A 21085-nucleotide genomic window follows, 5' to 3' on the forward strand; every position below is an offset into this window, starting at 1 on the left:
GGCACACCTCAGAGGTCAGCCTCCCTAGGAGGCTTAACCTCTCTCTGCATCATCTACAAAACAGAACTGAGCTTAGGTAAGCACTAAATATTACTCAGACTGGGACATTTACATGCATGCTCATGAATGTATTTTATGACTCAAAACATTGAGAATAGTTCAATTTAGACACTGCCTGCATTATGCAGTATTTGAAAACACATATTTTATCACTCTCTTGGACTCAGAAACCTAAGCCTACCTTCTTTGGTAAAACAGGGGTTTTTTCCCCAGATTTCATCATTTCGTATTTTTATTCCATTTTTCTTTGTTACACATCAGTTGCACTGATATCAGCTTGCAAACAGAACTATTTTTTAAATATTCAATTAACATACTTAATCATTAGGCTATAATGAATGAAAGTGGTTAACTTCTACAGGACATGTGCTGCACGTCCATTTTCTCTAAAAATTAATCTATTCTACAATATTTAGCTAAAGTATACTGTAAAAGTTTCTGTAACGCACATCATCCCTCCAGGAGTAAACTGAACTTCTTTCAGTAGACAAACCAGTAGTATAGCTGTTTATTCCAGACCAAGAATTATTCAACTCTGTCGGTGTTGTACGACCACTAGATGAAAGTGATGAAAGCGTTTCACTGTGAAAAGAAGACAAATTAAAATGAAGAACACAATAGTTTTCTGTATAAACATTTTAAAAATAACACAACTTATCACATAAATGGACAGTGATACATATTCCTGTCAGATGCAAGATTTTCAGGACATGCTATTAGGATCAATGTGAAGAGTTGCCAACGTATGTTTTTAAGTACAGTGCAATGAGTACATGCTCCTATTTGTACCATTTACAGCCTTAGAGACAATTCCTTCTACAGCATTACGCTTTTATATATATGTATGTCACTGCAACTGTAAGGGCAGTCTAAAATATATCCACACATATATACACACACACGTACCAAGCATTTCCGCCTGTAACAATTATTTTGATTTCTCCAGTTCAGCTCATGGGCACATCAAAACTATACATTAAAGAGAACATAAGCCTTCTTTACCTCTATTAGAAACAATCACAAGAAAATTACGCAAAACTGACCATAACACCTCTACAAATGTTTCAAGCAGCATTGCATTACATATCTGTACACAGTGTCTTTTATGCTGTTAGACCTAGCGCTTTAAACCTTGAGCTCTGGGATTCCAGCTCTCAGAAAGCTCTAGCTGGTCCCTGCCAGCTACCATCCACGCTGGGATGCAGTGAAAGCAAGGGCAGTCAGATGTGCAGGCCAGGAAAATCCTAACCAGTGCCAACTCAAATGAAACTTCTTGAAAGTTAACTGATCTGCAATGCTGGTGAGCATTATTTGCGTTTAACCATGAAGTCTGACCTCCCTTCCAGGCTTAATCGGTGCCCTTCACTATGCCTTAAAAATATGCAAAACCATAACGCAAACCAGGAGTAAAGTTCAAACCCTCTAAACAATGGGTTAGGTCAAGTAGCACGGCGAGCTGTAGGCAATCTGGGAGACTCCTGGAGTGCATTGAGGATAACCTCTTAACCCAGGTAACAGACACCCCTACCCAATGGGTTGCAATACTGGACCTGATGGTCACCAATGCAAGTGAGCTCATCAGCAACATCAAGACTGGAGGCAGCCTAGGCTGCAGTGATCATGCACTGGTGGACTTCACACAGTCCTGAGGGATATGGGACAGCAAGGAGTATAGTCAGGACCCTAAATTTTAGGAAAGCAAACTTCCAGCTCTTCAAGGAGTTAGTTAGTAGGACCCCCTGGGAAACGGGCCTCAGGGACAAGGGAGCAGAACAGAGCTGGCAGATTTTTAAGGATCCTTTCCATAAAGCACAAGAGCTCTCAGTCCCCAGACGTAGGAAATGAGGCAAGGAAGGGAAGAGACCAGCACGGCTGAGTCAAGACCTGCTGGTCAAACTAAAGAGCAAGAGGGCACAGGCAGTGGAAGCAGGGATGGGTAACCTGGGAAGAGTATAGGGACGCTGCCCGCTTGTGTAGGGATGGGGTCAGGAAGGCCAAGGCACAGCTCGAGCTGAACTTGGCAAGGCATGCAAAGAATAACAAGAAGGGCTTCTACAGGTATATCAACCAGAAAAGGAAAGTTAAAGAAAGCGTACCTCCACTGATGAACAAAAATGGTGACCTAATATCAACAGACAACGAGAAGGCTGAGGTACTCAATTACTTTTTTGCTTCAGTCTTCTCTGGCAACTGCTCTCCTCACCCCTCCCGAGTCAATGGACAACATGTTGGGGACCAGGGGGGTAAAGGCCCTCCCACTGTAAGGGAAGATCAGGTTCGTGACCACCTGAGGAACCTGAACATATATAAGTCTATGGGACCTGATGAGATGGATCCCAGAGTCCTGAGGGAATTGGCTGATGTAGTTGCCAAGCCACTCTCCATGATATTTGAAAAGTCATGGCAGTCAGGTGAAGTCCCTGGTGACTGGAAGAAGAGAAACATTGTGCCCATCTTTAAAAAGGGTAGAAAGGATGACCCTGGGAACTACCGACCTGTCAGCCTCACCTCTGTGCCTGGGAAGATCATGGAACAGATCCTCCTAGAAGCTATGCTAGAGCACATGGAGGACAGGGAGGTGATTCGAGACAGCCAGCATGGCTTCACCAAGGGCAAGTCCTGTCTGACCAACCTAGTGGCTTTCTACGATGGAATTAACACATCAGCGGACAAGAGAAAAGCAATGGACATCATCTATCTGGACTTCTGTAAAGCCTTTGACACAGTCCCCCACAACATCCTTCTCTCTGAATTGGAGAGATATGCATTTGATGGGTGGACTGTTCAGTGGATAAGGAATTGGTTGGATGGTCGCATCCAGAGGGTAGCGGTCAACGGCTCAATGTCCAGATGGAGATCAGTGATGAGTGCTGTCCCTCAGGGGTCCGTACTGGGACCAGCGCTGTTCAATATTTTCATCAATGACATTGACAGCGAGATCGAGTGCACGCTCAGCAAGTTTGCAGATGACACCAAGCTGAGTGGTGCCAGAACGCCAGAAGGACGGGATGTCATCCAGAGGGACCTGGACAAGCTGGAGAAGTGGGCCTGTGTGGACCTCATGAGGTTCAACAAGGCCAAGTGCAGAGTCCTACACCTGGGTCGGGGCAATCCTCGGTTTCAATACAGGCTGGGGGATGATGTGATCGAGAGCAGCCCTGCAGAAAAGGACTTGGGGGTACTGATGGATGAAAAGCTGGACATGAGCCAACAACGTGAGCTCGCAGCCCAGAAGGCCAACCCTATCCTGGGCTGCGTCAAAAGAAGCGTGGCCAGCAGGTCGAGGGAGGTGATTCTGCCCCTCTGCTCTGCTCTGGTGAGACCCCACCTGGAGTACTGCGTCCAGCTCTGGAGCCCTCAGCACAAGAAGGACATGGACCTGTTGAAGTGGGTCCAGAGGAGGGACACAAAAATGAGCAGAGGGCTGGAGCACCTCTCCTGCGAGGAGAGGCTGAGAGAGTTGGGGTTGTTCAGCCTGGAGAAGAGAAGGCTGTGGGGAGACCTTATAGCAGCCTCCCAGTACTTAAAGGGGGCCTATAGGAAAGACGGGGACAGACCTTTTAGCAAGGCCTGTTGTGACAGGACAAGGAGCAATGGTTTTAAACTAAGGGAGGGCAGATTTAGACTGGATTTAAGAAAGAAATTTTTTACAATGAGGATGGTGAGGCAGTGGAACAGGTTGCCCAGAGAGGTAGTGGAGGCCCCATCCCTGAAAACATTCAAGGTCAGGTTGGATGGGGCTCTGAGCAACCTGATCTAGTTGAAGATGTCCCTGCTCATTGCCAGGAGGGTTGGACTAGATGACCTGTAAAGGTCCCTTCCAATCCAAAGCATTCTGTGATTCTAAGAATTTATATCCTGCATTATATCCTGCAATAGTTGTCATCCGTGAGAATGACTGGAAGCATGACTAGTGAAAATGAATACCAATCTTGAAATATCTATTTAAGCCAAGAGTCCGTTAATGAAGTACTATTTCAAAAGTGAATGCATACCAAGTATAATTGTCGATGGCTTCCTGCACATTTCTCTCAAAAACTGCTGGAAGAGACTCTCCGCTTTTTCCAGAAAGACACTGATTTGTGGAACCTCTGGACAGTCCCTTCCTATAAACACAGAAACACATAATTCCATAATATTAAACAAGCTTAACTCACACCTCCACTGGAGAAAATTAAAAAAAAGAAAGATGACAACAACTTTGTTGAATTTTTCAATCCTATCCATCAACACAAACACATTTGCTTGAAACAAACTACCTTGTTTCTAAATGGTTTTTATTTACCTTATTTACACAAGTATTTTTCAGAAAAACGTACATTCAGTTTGAGACTTATTTTACTCCACAGGCACCCTCCTTCAATTTTGCACTTTAAAATTTGCACGAAGCGCACACAAACGCAGCAGCACGTCACTATTGCAAGGGCAGAACAGAGCAAGGGCACGAACCAGTAATTGTCCATACAGTTGTTATTTAGCTATGTGTTTCTGTTCAATCATTAACATAAGAGTCCATTTTCTCAGATGTCTTTCTGCATAAAAAGAAGTTACAGATATGGTGCCAAGCAAACAGTGGTCTTTACTAAAACTATGAACTCTCAACTTGGATGTTTTAAGTGAACCGAGATACTAGTACATCAGGAAACACTGGCATATTCTCAATACATTTACAGGCCACAAAGCATCAGTTCTTTCAGTACCAAAGACTCCTTAACACAATCTTAAAAACCAAGCCACAAACTTTCTAGTATTATGCCTTTCCAGCATAAGAAATGCTAGAACTTGTCTTTTTTGGTTCTCCAAATACCTGAACACATGCTCAAACTTTAAAACCATCTCTTACAAACCACATGGATGAATATTAAGATACAGTAAGGCAGAGGAATGCCTGCACTTTTATTACTAGTCTAAAAAGAATACCTTTTAATGAAGGAAGATACTTTTTTTTTTAAAACAGAAACTGTTTATAAACATACATTTCCATAATCCCACTAAGTTCTGTCATTAATATGTAAGCCAACCTCTTCAGAGTATATACAGATGTGTCAAAGTGTTCCTCAAAAACACTTTTACAGCAAGAGATTACGTCACCTGTGGAAGTTCCTATTTTCATGCCATAAAATCCTCAGGTCATAACTGTGAATAGCAGCATGACTGCATCAAAGTACATTTGTGAATGAGTAACTGTAAGGAAACAGCTCACAGTTCAAGAATTTTCTTGATTGCTTTAGCCAAGAACCGTAGATTGGCCCTGCAACAGTTAGGATTGCTCTGCCTTCTTCCTACCCTTTCTGATATTTATCTTGCCTTTACACAGATTACAAAGATACGTGCACATCACACATCCTAATCCTATGCCTAATCCTATGCCTTGAACCACCAAAAATCTACCACAAGTTTAAACTTCTCATCAGGGAAGACCTTGAATTGCAAATTCTTGGAGGCTGGTACAACAGCAGTGGAAAGCATCTCTATGTGTTTGCTTTACATTTCCCCCCTTTTCCCTAGGCATCTGCTTTTGGCCACTGTCAGAACCAAGAGGCCCTACGAAAAGTGGTACAGTCCAGTCCCATGAAAACTTCATTTTGTCATAACACCAAGATCTATCTCCTAGGCAGTAACAGTGAGCTCACAGCCCATCTTCTACATTGAAAGCTGGTTCCTTCCGTTCACGTACATCCCTCTCTGCCATTGCATTTGCCATGTTATTGCCCCAGACAGTCTTATAAGGTCTTTCTTGATTTTTTTTCAGAGACGACCCTTGTCCTTAGTATTTTTCCATAGCTTAATATCACCACCAAGCCTTCTCACTTCACTGCTCACCCCTTTTTCTGGTCAACTAGCTTGATCTGCCCAGGACAGAGCGCTGTGAAACACCACTGGAGGAAGAAACCATTTACTGCTACCCTCTGTTTCCTACTGTAGTTACTTGCCTGTGCAAGAACCCCTTCCTCTTGTATTCCAGCCGCTTCATTTACTCGACAGACTTTTGGCAACCTAAGCTAACTACAGTGATTGGATCTCCTGTATCTGTAAGGCTTTCTGACTTCTCAAGGAACCCCAGGTGGGGGTTTTTTGTGGCTTTGAAGGAAACCTAAACCTACAAACATGAAAAAACAGAAATACCACCAACAGAATTTCACGGACTTTCTGTGTGAAACAAAGCATTTGCATTATACTTAGTGGCATGACACCTGATGCGAGATGGAGCAAAAAAGTGTTTCTGCCACAGCGTTTCACCGCCTGCAGTCGTACTGCTCCTCCTGACTCCCTGGACCACACGCCGTTAGAAGATGAGCCAGGAAACGACTGCAATAAAATAAAACGACAGGGAAAATCCCTGGCAGCACATCCATCGCACACCTCCCCGGCGCCGGCAAGCCAACACCGGGGACCGCAGCAGCCAGCTCCCGACGGCTCTCCGGCCCTAACCGAAGTCTCTGCAATTGCAGGCACTAAATGATGGCGGTACAAAACAAGAACGCCGTCCGCCCGCCCCCGCCAGCGCTTCAGCCGCCCCGGGAGGGTTAGCAAGCCGGCCCCGGCCACCTCCCTGCGGCAGACCGCAGCCCCCCGCAGCCACGCAGGAGCCGGGGCGCAGCCCCCCGGCCCGGCCGCCCACACTCACCCCACGACGAGGAGCCCCCGGCCGCTGCAGCAGCCGCCCGGCGGGCCGGAGCCCCGCGCCCTGCGCATGGGGGGCGCTGGGGGACGGGGGCGGCGCGGCGGGGGCCCCCGGGCGGCCCCTCGCACCGCCCCCGGCCGCTGCAGGGCGGCGAGGAGGAGGAGGAGGAGGAGGAGGAAGGGGGGGGGGGAGGAGGCGGCCCGGCAGCGCCCGCCCCGCAGCGCCTCGCCTTCCCCGCCCTGACATCGCCCCGCGGGCGGGCAGTGCCCGGGTGGCTGTGCAGCGGGTCCCTCCACCCCCCGGGGCAAGGGCTGGGCCCCCCCCAGGGCTCCCGACCCAAAAGGGCGCCCGCAAAATTAAGCTTCAGCCTGAAGGGGAGGGGTGCACATCTCCCCCACCTCTCGCCTCTGAACACACAGCCAAAAAAGGCCCGTTTAGGGCTCTTCTGCCCAGAGAGGGTTTCCCTCGCCTTTATAGACGATAAAAAAGTTATGCGGTGCTGGACAACTGATTAAGAGTTTTCCCTGTTAATTAATTGAGTTCTCCTCCAAACTATCCCTGCGCAAATCACCCATCTCCCGGAGCACGGGTGACAGGGCAGAGTATAGGCTGTCAGCTGCAGATTTACACTAGACCATTCATCTCTAGCTCCAGGATACAAATTCTGGTGTCTACGTATTTTGCTGAAAGCCTCTCAGAGAAGGAAGTACATCTGCTCATAAGCAAGAAGAAAAGTATTCTTAGTAGAAAAGGAGAAGAAAGGCAACATTAAAAATGCTGAAAATTAAGACTGAAAAAGTATGGTGCGTGAAACCTCTCGCTACAGGAAAACAACCAGCAGCATTCATATGATATTTAAAGTTTCATAGCCAAAAAAAATACTACATGGTAAGAAAGGTGTATGGAAAACAACTATGCATTTTTCCTCCAATATTTAAAGAATTCTTGCCAAACATAGCTCTAAAAAAAAGTTCCACATTCTTGTGATCCAGTAAAACATTAAGAAAGATTTTACTTTTACATGTGTTGTAACAACTCTCCTTGTCTTTAGCCATCGTTCTTCTGTAAGAGTAGGTTTGTCTGAAATCTCAAACACACACAGAAAAAAGCATAATTCTTTGTCAAGCTACCCATACCCAACAAGCAGCTGAAGATGTAGAATAGCAAGCTATGCCCAGGCTAAGAAAACACAATTTTAACTCTAAATCACTGCACATATATATGTTCGTGGAATGCAACTTTTACGAACAGAACACTGTAAATCTCCTGAGAACTACAACTGCTCTTCCAAGTATATTTAGAACATGAAGCAAATTATTTCTCTGAAACCTTCTGAAGATTTCCCCTATCTTACTTCAAACTATGTATTGTGAAACCCTGTTCGGAGCTAAAGGAACTGAATGCTGTAATGCTATGCAGGCTTTAAAGGGATTTTGCTATCATCTAGCTTTTGGTCACTTCTGCCCTAAAGACCTACCCACACATGTACAAAAATAGTCTTTAAGAGTATTTTCCTATCTTTTTTCTATTTTCTAATCTGCTAGAACAAATCAGAAGAAAGGCAACACACTGCCTAACAAAGGGCCAAGACCATGCAGCCCTACATCAAGTCCAAGCAGGCAAGCTTTGCTGCAGAGATTTACACTATCAGTCCAGGGACAACGCGTATTCTTGTTCACAATGCAAGTAGCAGAGGATGGCAAGCAAAAATGCAGATAGAAAGTTATCAATCACTTATTTTTTTAATCCTTGTGTCGAGGGTAATGATTATGGGTGTTACATGACTAATTATCCTACAAAATCACTACCACGAGGAAGACCGACATCCACAGCAATTGGCTGTGCCCCTGCTGACTGCTGTGGTCACCTCAGCTTCCTCCCCCTTCAATATGCTTTACAACTTACACTTCAAAACATTAAAAAAAAAAAAAAAGGCATTTCCACAGCAGCAGCACTCCAGTTTCGTGTTACCTCCCAAAGCACAAAACACTGAAGGCAGCACTGGCTGTTACTTCAGCTCAACAAAAGGTATCAGAAGGGGAAGACGTTAGCACAAACACAGCAGTGGGATGGCCTTTTCTAGCTGAAAAAGTGAAAAGAAGCACATCCACAGCACAGACAACTGAAAGCAAAAAGAAGAAAGAAACCCTGTGATCTTTTCCCTACATCCCCAAAGCTTGTGGGACAGCCATTTCCAATAACAGTTTATTAATAAATAGGCACAAAACATAACCATGAAGTGTGTTTAAACTGGTTCTACTGCATGTAATTTGTTTCCTTTAAAAACAACATTCACAACACAGAGCCAATGCACAAAAATAATCCTATACTAGGCTGTATTAACCTCAGTCAAACTGTTGGGCTTGCTGTTTATTTCAGACTGCTCTAAGTCACTACATTTCCTTACAGGAGAGAAAATAATAGTCTCAAACAAAACCATGTCAAAACAAAGGAAAATACAAGGCTGCTCGCGAGTTTGAATGATGTGAAAAAACAACCTTGACTGAAATAGAGCAAAATAAGGACACAAAACAGGAAGAGAGAAGGCCTGAGTAAATGAAGCAGCTTGTGTCTTCAGTCAAATGTTAAGATCTTTGTTTTGTATTTGTTTATTGTAAAGGGGCATGGCGGGGGTAGAGCCTCACGGGCAGTAAAACAGTCTTCAATTTGGTCCATCTTACATTTATATATTCATTGCAAGACATGCAAGAAACATTTGATTTTTCTCCCCTCTTTCCTGAAGCAACACACAAAATTTGTCTAGTTACGTAGATCAAAAAGGGATAAATATAATAAGCCAGCTAAGCACAGAAGTTTCACAGTTGCATTTGAAGGTCAAATTGTGCTCCAGAAGCGTTTACACCATCAACCTCAGAATGCTATACAGAGGTAAGAGAGCCCTTGGGTCTACATTAAGAAGAAAAGAAGGGGGCATCAGATACAAGGAAACATAGATTAAACAAGAAGAAAAAGTGAGTCTGTAGGGACAAAAAGCTTACCTTTAAAAAAAAAACAAAATTAGAACTTTAGGTTTCCTTTCCCATTATAAGTCAGGAAAAACATGTCCCATCACACATGAAGGGCTTGATATGAAGGCATAACAGAAATTTAAAAGAGAAGTTCCAGGCTTAGGAGAACACAAATGCAAGAGAAATTATGAATATGGAAGGAGAAATGTTTTGAGATTAATTGAAAAAAAAGGAAGATGAGGATATGAAGGAAGAGACCTAACATAAGATGCACATGCCATTACCTTGCATGTGGTTTTAAAGACAAAGAGCTGGAAGGTGGTACGTGAGGTCAGAGTTCTGCAGGGGGATAGGATGTATGATGTCATCAGTAGCAGATTATTTTCACAGCTAATTTGAAACATAATTAAAAAGGATGAAAATCAGAAATGCTAGATAGAAAGGTGTCCTCCAAAGTCAGGAAGAAAAGTTGAAATGGAAATAGACAACAGACTTTGAAAGCCCTCTCCTTTCTGCTCCACAAGCCCTGCAGTGGGGCATCCTTCAAGTGTGGTGTGCAACTGACCTCATGTCTCCCCTCTAAAAAGAAGAGGACGTAAAACATCTCATGTTTTGCACAGGTTTACCTCATGTTTTACAACTTTTGGCCTTGAAACACAGGTTTTAGCCTTGGGAGCTCCTTCCGCCCCCTCTATGTACTCAAATGCACATACAAACTCTATTTTGGTCACTACTAGCTGTAATAGTTACCCAAGTAATGCAAAAGCATAAGAAATGTCCTACTGGATCAAAACGATATTCCATTCACTGCAATATTTTGTGTGACAGCAGCAGCAGGACATACTATTTAAGGGAAGCACGTAAATCTGGCCATCATCCTTCTCCAGCAGTATACACTGTCATGGGTTAACAGATGTTAAGAAAGTACATCCCTGCCCAGTCCTTTCACATCCTTTTAGGACTTCTTGTCCATCATTCTGAAAACGTTTCTGAATCTGCTGATACTCTTTGCCTCTACAACATCCTGTTGCAACAAATTCCAGAAATTACTGCCCATTCTGTAAAAAACCAACCAAACAAACCAACAAACAACCCCCCTCCCCCCAAAGTGTATCTTTTCCCCTAAATTGTTCTGACTAATCTACTAGCTTTCCATGCATGCCCTCAAATTCTAGTATTGCAGCATCTCATGAGTAACAGGTTCTCATCCTGTTGTGCATCACACTACGTCCACAGTTCTGTAAGCAACACATCTGTAGCAACCACATCCTGAGCCTTCACCTCTCAAAACTGGCGAGTTTGACTTCATAATCTCTTTTCTGAAGGCAGGTAGTTATTCCCCCCCAAAACATCCCAGCTGCCTGTCTTTAGATGCGAAACCAGAACTGCACGCAGCACACAAGATGTAGTACGCTGCAGTGAAATGGTGCTTTCCACTCTGTGCCTGGTGAGGAACAAGATTTTATTGCTTTTTCTGGATACCACTGTGCGCAGAGGCAATCATTCACAGACTATCAAAGACACTGCCAAGATCTCATTCCTGAGTCATAACTGCTAGTTTTGAGGTCAGCATTATGTAAGGTAGGTTTTGATTATTATTCCCCTAAATACATTCTTTTCATTTATCCACACTTAAGCTCATCTCCCGCCTTTTCCTACGTTCGCTCAGTGTAAAGACTGAGACCAAGAGTTAGATTTTGTGTAACCTTTTTGCTTTTTGGAAGGCTTGTTTGTCACTGCAACTGCAAGAAATAGTCACGGGTCACCCCTCACACCCTACCACCAAGTTATACAAAAAATCTTAATAGGAAAAAACACAATAGCAACTGCATTACTCTAAACCAAGCCCTTTCTTCCTCCCTTCCCAACAAGGCAATGATAATTCTATGGATAATTAATTGAGAAGGAGTCTATTATTACTACTACTACTTCCGCCACCCTAATTTGGAACTGGAGAGTGTTACAAAAGGAGATGCCAAAAGGCATTCAACCAGAGGAGTTCAGAAAAGTCAATGAACAGAGAAAAATACTAACTTTACTATCTATGAAACATGCACGAGATCTCTCTAACAGATGAGTAAAAGTCTATTTTGTAGCCACAGCCTCTGATAAAAATATTTATTACACATTGCTCCATTGCCAACAACATATAATATCCTAATCTCTAATAAAGCTGCTGCCTTGTTGTCTAAGAGAATTCATTTTCTTAGATCTCCCATCTTCTTCACATATTCTTTACATATTCTTTCTTTACATATTCTTTTCTATTTTGGAAGCATGATTTGTAACAAATGTAAATATACTAAATACATCATACTCTCATAATTCATCATACATTATTAATTTCATTCATTTTCTCACTTTCTGCTGGTTGTTCCATCCCACACTTAGTTTGTAAAACCAAGAGACCACTATTATTTGTATGACAGATTTATAGAAAACTTCAATATGAGACTATTAAAAAATAAAAATATAAGCTCTCTTTAGCATAAATGTATAGATCTATGGGAAGGAATTGATTTTGAAATCACACTATCCTTTCTTACACTGGTTTGGGACTATCACTATGGGAGCCTATTTCTTATTCTTCTTTGAAGTGATATAATGAACAGAAGTTGTTACTCCACAAATCTACGCTGCTTAAATATTCCTCTGTAAAGGGTTACTGCCAATGCAGTGCCCACCCTTCAGGAGCAGTTTCATGGAAGTGAATAGACCACTCCTGGTCACTATCTTGTTCACAGAGCAGAACATACAAACTTCATTACAAACAACACTGAGTTACCATCACTGCACAAAAAGGCCCTTCTACATGTCCCCCAGCTGCTTTCTGCATCAATGATGAAAAATATTCCAGGCATGCAATGCAGCATTATAGTGGAACATTTATACCACAGAAAGTACAAAGCTCATAGGAAATACACACACCCTCTTCCCTCTAGGTGAGGTGGTCATCTGTCCAACTTGGTTGCGGTCAACTGTGGTACACTCTCCCTGTATTGCTTGACAAGACAGGTGTTTGTTTACTTTTTTTCCAAACAGACTCAGAGGACCTCTAAGAAGATAAGAGCATTTTCACCCTCAACTTCAGTGACCACAAACTGCCAAGTATGTCAGATAGTACTTAACATCGTTGGCAGATGCTAGAGGAGGTGTATCTGAAGACTGTGCTGTAGCAACAGTGCTCAGGGCTGAGCATACTCACATGTGGTTAATACAACAGCACCGAATCTTCCTTCAGCAGTCCGGACCTTTTACGAGACAGATCCAGTGACTTTTACAACTGTTGAAAGCACTCAGTTTGGCTCAGCCTTTAATTACTCATTGCAGCAATACAAAGGAAATCAAGGTAGATGACAACAATGCCTGTTCCTGCTTACAATCCCTAATTCTTCAGCTTTCTCAAAGTTACGACAATTGTGGCATATCTTGAAAAGTCACCTCTGGAATAGTTTAGCCGAGGTAACCCCAGTAGGTGCACAGCAAATGAAGCAGAATCATGAGAAATTTAATAGATCTTTGATCTAGCCTTCGGCAGAAAATTATTTTAAGACAGCTATAATATCCGTTTTGCCTGTTTGCTTACAAATGACATGGCTCAATGAGGGGAAAAAGAAATCTGCCGTGGAATGAGGTATAGCAAACATTTACCTTCTGAGCTTCCAGCAACACATCATCTTTATCATAATCATTACTGAACATGCCAGAGGCTGCGTAGCAGACTTGACAACTAGCAAAGATACACCCAAAAAAATGATAGCACACGTCTTTGTTGATGAGCGTCACTCCAGACCCAGAGATTATTTTCATTTTGCTCTCTTATCTATTAATGAGCATTGTCACAAGCATTTCAGTGCTTTCAGTCAGCTTGCTCATTTTTCAAGGAAGTATTGACTTCATCTGAAGCTTGAAAATAAGAACCTTTATCAGAGTTTTTCTACTGTTAGCCTTTTATCGTACCACCTGATTGGGCCCTTCCTTTTTCAGAACTGGCACTTAATATCTTTTAATCTATATATGGGTTACTGATGCTTTGATGATTAGACTACCCTGGGAGTGTTCATACAGTTGAACTTTTAGTGAGTTTTCAGGTGACAATCTTTGTGATCTGAGCAAATTAACATAATTTGCCACAATGTAAAGTCCTTCATATGTAGCTAAAAATCTTTTCCTAAATAATCATAAAAGACACACTTGGTTCTAAAAGAAAATAGCTTTAGAATACACTGCCTTCAGCTCCAGAGAGGAGGTAATCTTGAAAGACTGCCAAAGGAATGTCATTGCTCATCAGTGCAACGCAGCTGATGAATATACATCCTCATTATCTCATGATAACATGGCAATGACTATAGAGTAGGTAGGCAAATGGCCTCCAAGAAGGCTGTGATTTGATCTTGTATCTCAGTTTTGGGCAGCAATTGCATAATGGCTAGAGGAAAAAAAAAAAAATCTTGGCCAGCAGAAGATCCCACCGCAGCTCAGAACCACCACTCAAAATCACCTCTTTTACCAAGATCTGTTTCTCCTTAGGGTTAAGGTCTCCACTTGATATTGCATCTGGAGGGAAGAAAAATCAAAAATAAGTGAACATAACTTTCTTTTAAACTACTGACCACACCTATAGCAGTGCACATATAGTATCCCCCTGCATCTTCAGGGCTACTTGTAAAGAGGTGGAATAAGGGAAAAATAGGCCATAATTTTTAATACACAAATAAGACTCTACACTGCACTGGCAAAGCCCCACCTCAAGTGCTGTGTGCAGTTTTGTGTGCCCCAATATAAGAAGGACATCCAACTATCAGAGTGTGTCCAGAGGAGGGCGATCAAGATGGTGAAAGGGCTTGAGAGCAACACTTAGGAGGAGCAGCTGAAGTCACTTGGTCTGTTCAGCTTGGAGAAGAGAAGGCTGAGGGGTGACCTCAGCACAGTCTACAATTTCCTCAAGGCAGGCAGTGGAGGGGGAGGTGCCGATCTCCTCTCTCTGGTGATGAGTGACAGGACACGTGGAAATAGTATGAAGCTGTGTCAGGGGAAGTTCAGATCACACATTAGGAAAAGGTTCTTCACTGAGAGGGTGGTCAGTCACAGGTTGGTGGAACAGGCTCCCCAGGGAAGTGGTCATGGCACCAAGCCTATGAGAGTTCAAGGAGCATCTGGACGATGCTCTTAGTCATATGATTTAATTTTCGGTAGTCCTGCGAGGAGCAGGGAGTTGGACTTGATGATCCTTATGAGTCCCTTCCAACTTGAGATATTCTATGATTCTAAGAATAATACCCTGTACATACAACATAGCATCTTAGGTGGATATTTGTACTGCACAGACTTAAGTGCAATGCCTAATATTAGGCATTTTCGAATTGAATCCTGAAATAGATTTAAGGCTTTTGCAACCATGATCTGTGTTGAGTTCTGCTTCCTATCTTTACAAGACAGAGTAACAATAAACTGTTCTGATTTTAAAGCTAGGCTCAGTTCTTTAAACTATAAGTAGTAAATTTACTATATAGTAAATTTATTCTTCTACAAATTTTTAATGTATTTCAAAATTATAAAGCCTTTAAGATGGCATGAGCTTGCTGAGTATTATATGTATTTTTTAATCTATTCCTAATCTTGGTTCACTGTGAAAATGGAAACACAGCTATAATACTTGGTTCTAGGAAATATAAACAATTTCTGAGAACAAGATATGCGTATTAAGTACCTCTTCTATTTATAGAAGTAAATCTGACTTTTTAATATATATTATGAATTAACATTAAGAAAAATACTATCATCTTAATTAACTGCAATAATAAAGAATGCTAATTAGTGTCTTAGAGAAGGTGTTTTATTTCTTTGGATCTGATAGGAGGCATTTACTGCTGCAGGATCAAGTGTCCGTGAACAGACAGGGAGGGAGTAGCACCCTAAAAAAACATGTGGAAGTGGTCCACAAGACTTGCCCTTTATATTCTTGTTACGGATGTACATTTGGAAATTCAGTTAATATATTTTCATAGCATGTCGTGGTTTAGCCCCAGCCGGCAGCTAAGCACCACGCAGCCGCTCGCTCACTCCCCCCCGGTGGGATGGGGGAGAGAATCGGAAGAGCAAGAGTAAGAAAACTCATGGGTTGAGATAAGAACAGTTTAATAATTGGAACAGAATAATAGTAATCATAATAATGAATTGTAATGAGAAGGAAAACAACGAGAGAGAGAGAGGAACAAAACCCAAGGGAGGGAAAAAAGGGAAAAAAATAATAATAGTAATAACAATAATAATTTTAAAAAATTATACAACCGCTCACCACCCACCGACCGACGCCCAGCCAGTTCCCGAGCAGCGATCGCTACCCCCCGGCCAACTCCCCCAGTTTATATACTGAGCATGACATATTATGGTATGGAATAGCCCTTTGGCCAGTTTGGATCAACTATCCTGGCTGTGCCCCCTCCCAGCTTCTTGAGCACCTGGCAGAGCATGCGGAGCTGAAGGGAAAAAAAAAAGTCCTTGACCAGTGTAAACACCGCTTAGCGACAGCCAAAACATCAGCATGTTATCAATATTATTCTCATACTAAAATCCAAAACACAGCACTATACCAGCTACTAGGAAGAAAATTAACTCTATCCCAGCCGAAACCAGGACAGTATCCACCCCTTATTCTATACCATTTATGTCATGCCCAGGTTCTACCCTTTCTAATACAATTAATCACCACCACTTTTCCTGTCTCTTGATATATATATATATATATATATATGTACACACAGTTATCATTCCCTTGGTCCATGGGCCATCCTTCTTAAATGTTTATTAAGTTCATTTAGTCCATGACCCTGGGCTCCACCTGTCATAATAGTCCCTCATGGCAGAAGAGATGGTATGTGGTGTTGGATTGTTGCATGCTGAAGCCAGTTCTGGTTCCATCATCACTGCACTTTGCTTGCTTTCATTGAAGTTCATTCTTCACTAATCTGGGTGATCCTTATTGAAATACCATTGATATGGTGTATAGTAACCATAAAAGTGATGACACACAGTATTATATAGCAGTTAACATCATACCATTTAGTTCATTGGCTATTCTCACCCAAAATCAAATCCCCTTGAGGTACACATCAGACTTCCCCATCCTTTCGCATTACCCACCAAGTACACCCGGGTCCTTGAGCAAAAGCAATGCCACAAATGGGCTTGCCTTTGCCTGAGGCAGGAGTAACCCAGACTGTCTTCCCCAGCATATTTTTTATGTGTGCTACAGGGACCTTATCCCCTTCTACAGTGCGTAAAAGTTTTGATTGAGCAGGGCCAGATCGATTGACAGATCCTCTAGTGTTGACTAACCAGGTGGCCTTTGCTAAATGTGTATCCCAGTGTTTAAACGTCCCAGCACCCATTGCTCTCAGTGTAGTCTTTAACAGTCCATTGTATCGTCCAATTTTCCCAGAGGCTGTTGCATGATAGGGGATGTGATATACCCACTCAATGCCGTGCTCTTTGGGCCAGGTGTCTATGAGACTGTTTCGAAAATGTGTCCTGTTGTCTGACTCAATTCTCTCTGGGGTGCTATGTCACCATAGGACTTGTTTTTCAAGGCCCAGGATAGTGTTCCAGGCAGTGGCATGGGATACGGGATATGTTTCCAGCCATCCAGTGGTTGCTTCCACCATTGTAAGCACATAGCGCTTGCCTTGGCGGGTTTGTGGGAGCGTGATATAATCGATCTGCCAGGCCTCCCCATATTTATATTTCAGCCATCGCCCTCCATACCACAGAGGTTTTAACCGCTTGACTTGTTTGATTGCAGCGCATGTTTCACATTCATGGATAACCTGTGCAATAGTGTCCATGGTCAAGCCCACCCCTCGATCACGAGCCCATCTATATGTTGCATCTCTTCCTTGATGGCCTGAGGTGTCATGGGCCCACTAAGCTATAAATAATTCACCCTTATGTTGCCAGTCCAGATCCACCTGAGCCACTTCAATCTTAGCAGCCTGATCCACCTGCTGGCTGTTTTGATGTTCTTCAGTGGCCTTACCCTTGGGTACATGAGCATCTACATGGTGTACTTTTACAACCAGGTTCTCTACCCAGGCAGCAATATTTTGCCACGGTGCGGCAGCCCAGATGGGTTTACCTCTGCGCTGCCAGTTGCTCTGCTTCCATTGCTGTAACCACCCCCACAGGGCATTTGCCACCATCCATGAGTCAGTGTAGAGATAGAGCACTGGCCACTTCTTTTGGTGAGCAATGTCTAAAGCCAGCTGAATGGCTTTTACTTCTGCAAATGGCTCGATTCACCTTCTCCTTCAGCAGTTTCTACAACTTGTCCTATAGGACTCCATACAGCAGCCTTCCACCTCTGATGCTTTCCTACAATATGACAGGACCCATCATTGAACAGGGCATATTGCTTCTCATTTTCTGGTAGTTTATTGTACAGTGGGGCCTCCTCAGCATGCGTCACCTCCTCCTCTGGTGATATTCCAAAATCTTTGCCTTCTGGCCAGTCCATAATTACTTCCAAGATACCTGGGCGAATGGGGTTTCCTATCCGAGCCTGTTGTGTGATCAGTGCAACCCACTTACTCCACGTAGCATCAGTTGCGTGATGTGTAGAGGGGACCCTCCCTTTGAACATCCAGCCCAGCACTGGCAGTCGAGGTGCCAAGGGGAGCTACGCTTCAGTACCAACCACTTCTGAAGCAGCTCAAACCCTTCATGTGCTGCCAATATCTCTTTCTCAGTTGGAGTATGGTGGGCCTCGGATCCTCTGTATCCCCGACTCCAAAACCCTAGGGGTCAACCTCGAGTCTCCCCTGGTGCTTTCTGCCAGAGGCTCCAGGTAGGGCCATTCTCCCCGGCTGTGGTGTAGAGCACATTTTTCACATATGGCCCTGCCCAGACTGGCCCAAGGGCTACTGCATGAACTATCTCCCCTTTAATTTGTTCAAAGGCTTGTCGTTGCTCAGGGCCCCATTTGAAATTGTTCTTCTTCAGGGTCACTTGGTAGAGAGGGCTTACAATCAGACTGTAATTTGGAATATGCATTCTCCAAAAACCCACAACACCTAAGAAAGCTTGCGTTTCCTTTTTGCTAGTTGGTGGAAACATGGCTGTTATTTTGTTCATCACATCCATTGGGATCTGACGACATCCATCTTGCCATTTTATTCCTAAAAACTGGATCTCCTGTGCAGGTCCCTTGACCTTACTTTGTTTTATGGCAAAACCGGCTTTCAGGAGGATCTGGACTATTTTCTTCCCTTTCTCAAAACCTTCCTCTGCTGTATTGCCCCACACGATAATGTCATCAATGTATTGCAGATGTTCTGGAGCTTCGCCCTGTTCCAGTGCAGTCTGGATCAGTCCCTGGCAAATGGTAGGGCTGTGTTCCCACCCCGGGGCAGTCGATTCCAGGGGTACTGGACACCCCTCCAAGTGAAAGCAAACTGTGGCCTGCACTCTGCTGCCAAAGGGATTGAGAAAAACACATTAGCAATATCAATTGTAGCATACCATTTGGCTGCTTTTTACTCCAGTTCGTATTGCAGTTCCAGCATGTCCGGCACGGCAGCACTCAGGGGTGGCGTGACTTCATTCAGGCCACGATAGTCTACTGTCAGTCTCCACTCTCCATTAGACTTTCTCACTGGCCATATGGGACTGTTAAAAGGTGAGCGAGTCTTGCTGATCACTCCTTGGCTCTCCAGTCGATGAATCAGCTCATGGATGGGAATCAGGGACTCTCGGTTGGTACGATATTGCCTCCGGTGCACTGTTGTGGTAGCGACTGGCACCTGTTGTTCTTAGACCCTCAGCAACCCCACAACAGAAGGGTCCTCCGAGAGACCGGGCAAGGTAGACAGCTGTTTAATTTCCTCCATCTCCAAGGCAGCTATACCAAAAGCCCACCGGTACCCTTTTGGGTCCTTGGAATAACCTCTCCTGAGGTAGTCGATGCCAAGGATGCACGGAGCCTCTGGGCCAGTCCCAATGGGGTGCTTTTGCCACTCATTCCCAGTTAGGCTCTCTTTGTCCTCCAGTACAGTTAGCTGTTGGGACCCCCCTGTCACTCCACAAATACAGATGGGTTCTGCCCCTGTATAGCTTGATGGCATTAGGGTACACTGTGCACCGGTGTCTACTAGAGCCTTATACTCCTGTGGGTCTGATGTCCCAGGCCATCAAATCCACACAGTCCAGTAAACCCAGTTGTCCCTTTCCTCCACCTGGCTGGAGGCAGGGCCCCCCTAATCCTGGCCATAAGATTCATTACCCATTTCTTGTGTATATGAGTCAGGAGTTTCTTCATTAAGATCAGAAGTAAGATCAGCCCTTTTACTCTGTCTGGGGAACTGTCCACTGGAAACGGGAGCAGCAATTTTCCTGGAAGAACCCCCTTTGGTGATTGTTTTTCCTTGCAACTCACGTACCCATGCCTCTAGGGTTGAGGTAGGTTTTCCATCCCACTTCCTCATGTCCTCTCCGTGGTCACGCAAGTAAAACCATAGGGTGCCCCGTGGTGTGTACCCTCTATATCCTCTCCCTTGAGCAGAGGAATGCTGACTCCTAATAGCTGAGACACTGGTCCGTATAGGTGGGGAGTAGGACATATCTTCTTCGAGTCGCTGGACCTTCCAGGACAGTTTCTCCACAGCTGAGACAAGGGAGGAAGAGATACTTTATTCATATTCCCGGAGGTTACTAGCAGCTTCATTCACTGTTGGACCGTCTCCGTCTTTCCAGGTCAGTATTGCCAATGACTTGGCACACGATGGTGGTGCGTTTCGTACCAACTTCTGCCACACAGGTCTTGTGCACTGGACCTCGTCTGGATCTGTGGGTGACCGCACGTCGTCCAGGTCACCATAAATCACTTCCAGCACAGCTAATGTCCTCAGGTACTGGATACCTTTCTCCATGGTGGTCCATTTCCCGGGGCGATATACAACATCTTCTTTGAAGGGATATCTTTCTTTTATAGCTGACAGGAGTCGCCTCCAGAGGCTGCGGGCTGGTTCCCCTTTTCCAATCGCTTTGTCAATGCCCCCTTCCCTAGAAATAGATCCCAGCTGCTTGACTTCCTTACCTTCTAATTCCAGCCTACTGGCCCCACTATCCCAGCATTGGAGCAGCCAGGTGACAATGTGCTTGCCTGGACAATGGCTGAAATCTTTTCGCATATCTCGCAGCTCACTCAGGGATAGGGATTGGGTGGTTTCCGTCTCATTTACGAGTTCTCCCTCTTCCTCTTCCTCTCCCTGTGATGGCCCTGCTCTTTCATCTTCCCTTTCTAAACGAGCTGACTTTTGCTTCCAGGATTTCTTTTTATGTATAGGGGTGACTGATACTGACACGGGTTCGTTCCCTGTTTGAACCGCAATGCTTGTAACGGAGTTGTCCGGAGCAGCTGCAGCCGCAGTGCCTGTCA

General features: G+C 44.1%; 1 protein-coding gene across 4 annotated transcripts in view; it reads right to left on the bottom strand.

The window, feature by feature from the left end:
- FAM149A (family with sequence similarity 149 member A) overlaps positions 1 to 21085 on the bottom strand; it is a 44684-nt gene that overhangs the window by 14020 nt on the left and 9579 nt on the right. For 2 of the 4 annotated variants that reach the window (XM_072862677.1, XM_072862676.1), the window contains exons 1-3: positions 6689 to 6840; positions 4056 to 4166; positions 510 to 642 (exon numbers count right to left, since the gene is read on the bottom strand). In XM_072862677.1, coding sequence (XP_072718778.1) covers positions 510 to 642; positions 4056 to 4166; positions 6689 to 6756 — 312 coding nt within the window. In that variant the 5' untranslated portion in view covers positions 6757 to 6840. Of the gene's footprint in view, positions 1 to 509; positions 643 to 4055; positions 4167 to 6688; positions 6841 to 21085 lie in introns of those variants that run through there. The other 2 variants (XM_072862679.1, XM_072862678.1) reach the window with 2 other exon arrangements.

Source organism: Ciconia boyciana, chromosome 5, assembly GCF_034638445.1.
Source record: "Ciconia boyciana chromosome 5, ASM3463844v1, whole genome shotgun sequence".
Taxonomy (NCBI): Eukaryota; Metazoa; Chordata; class Aves; order Ciconiiformes; family Ciconiidae; genus Ciconia; species Ciconia boyciana.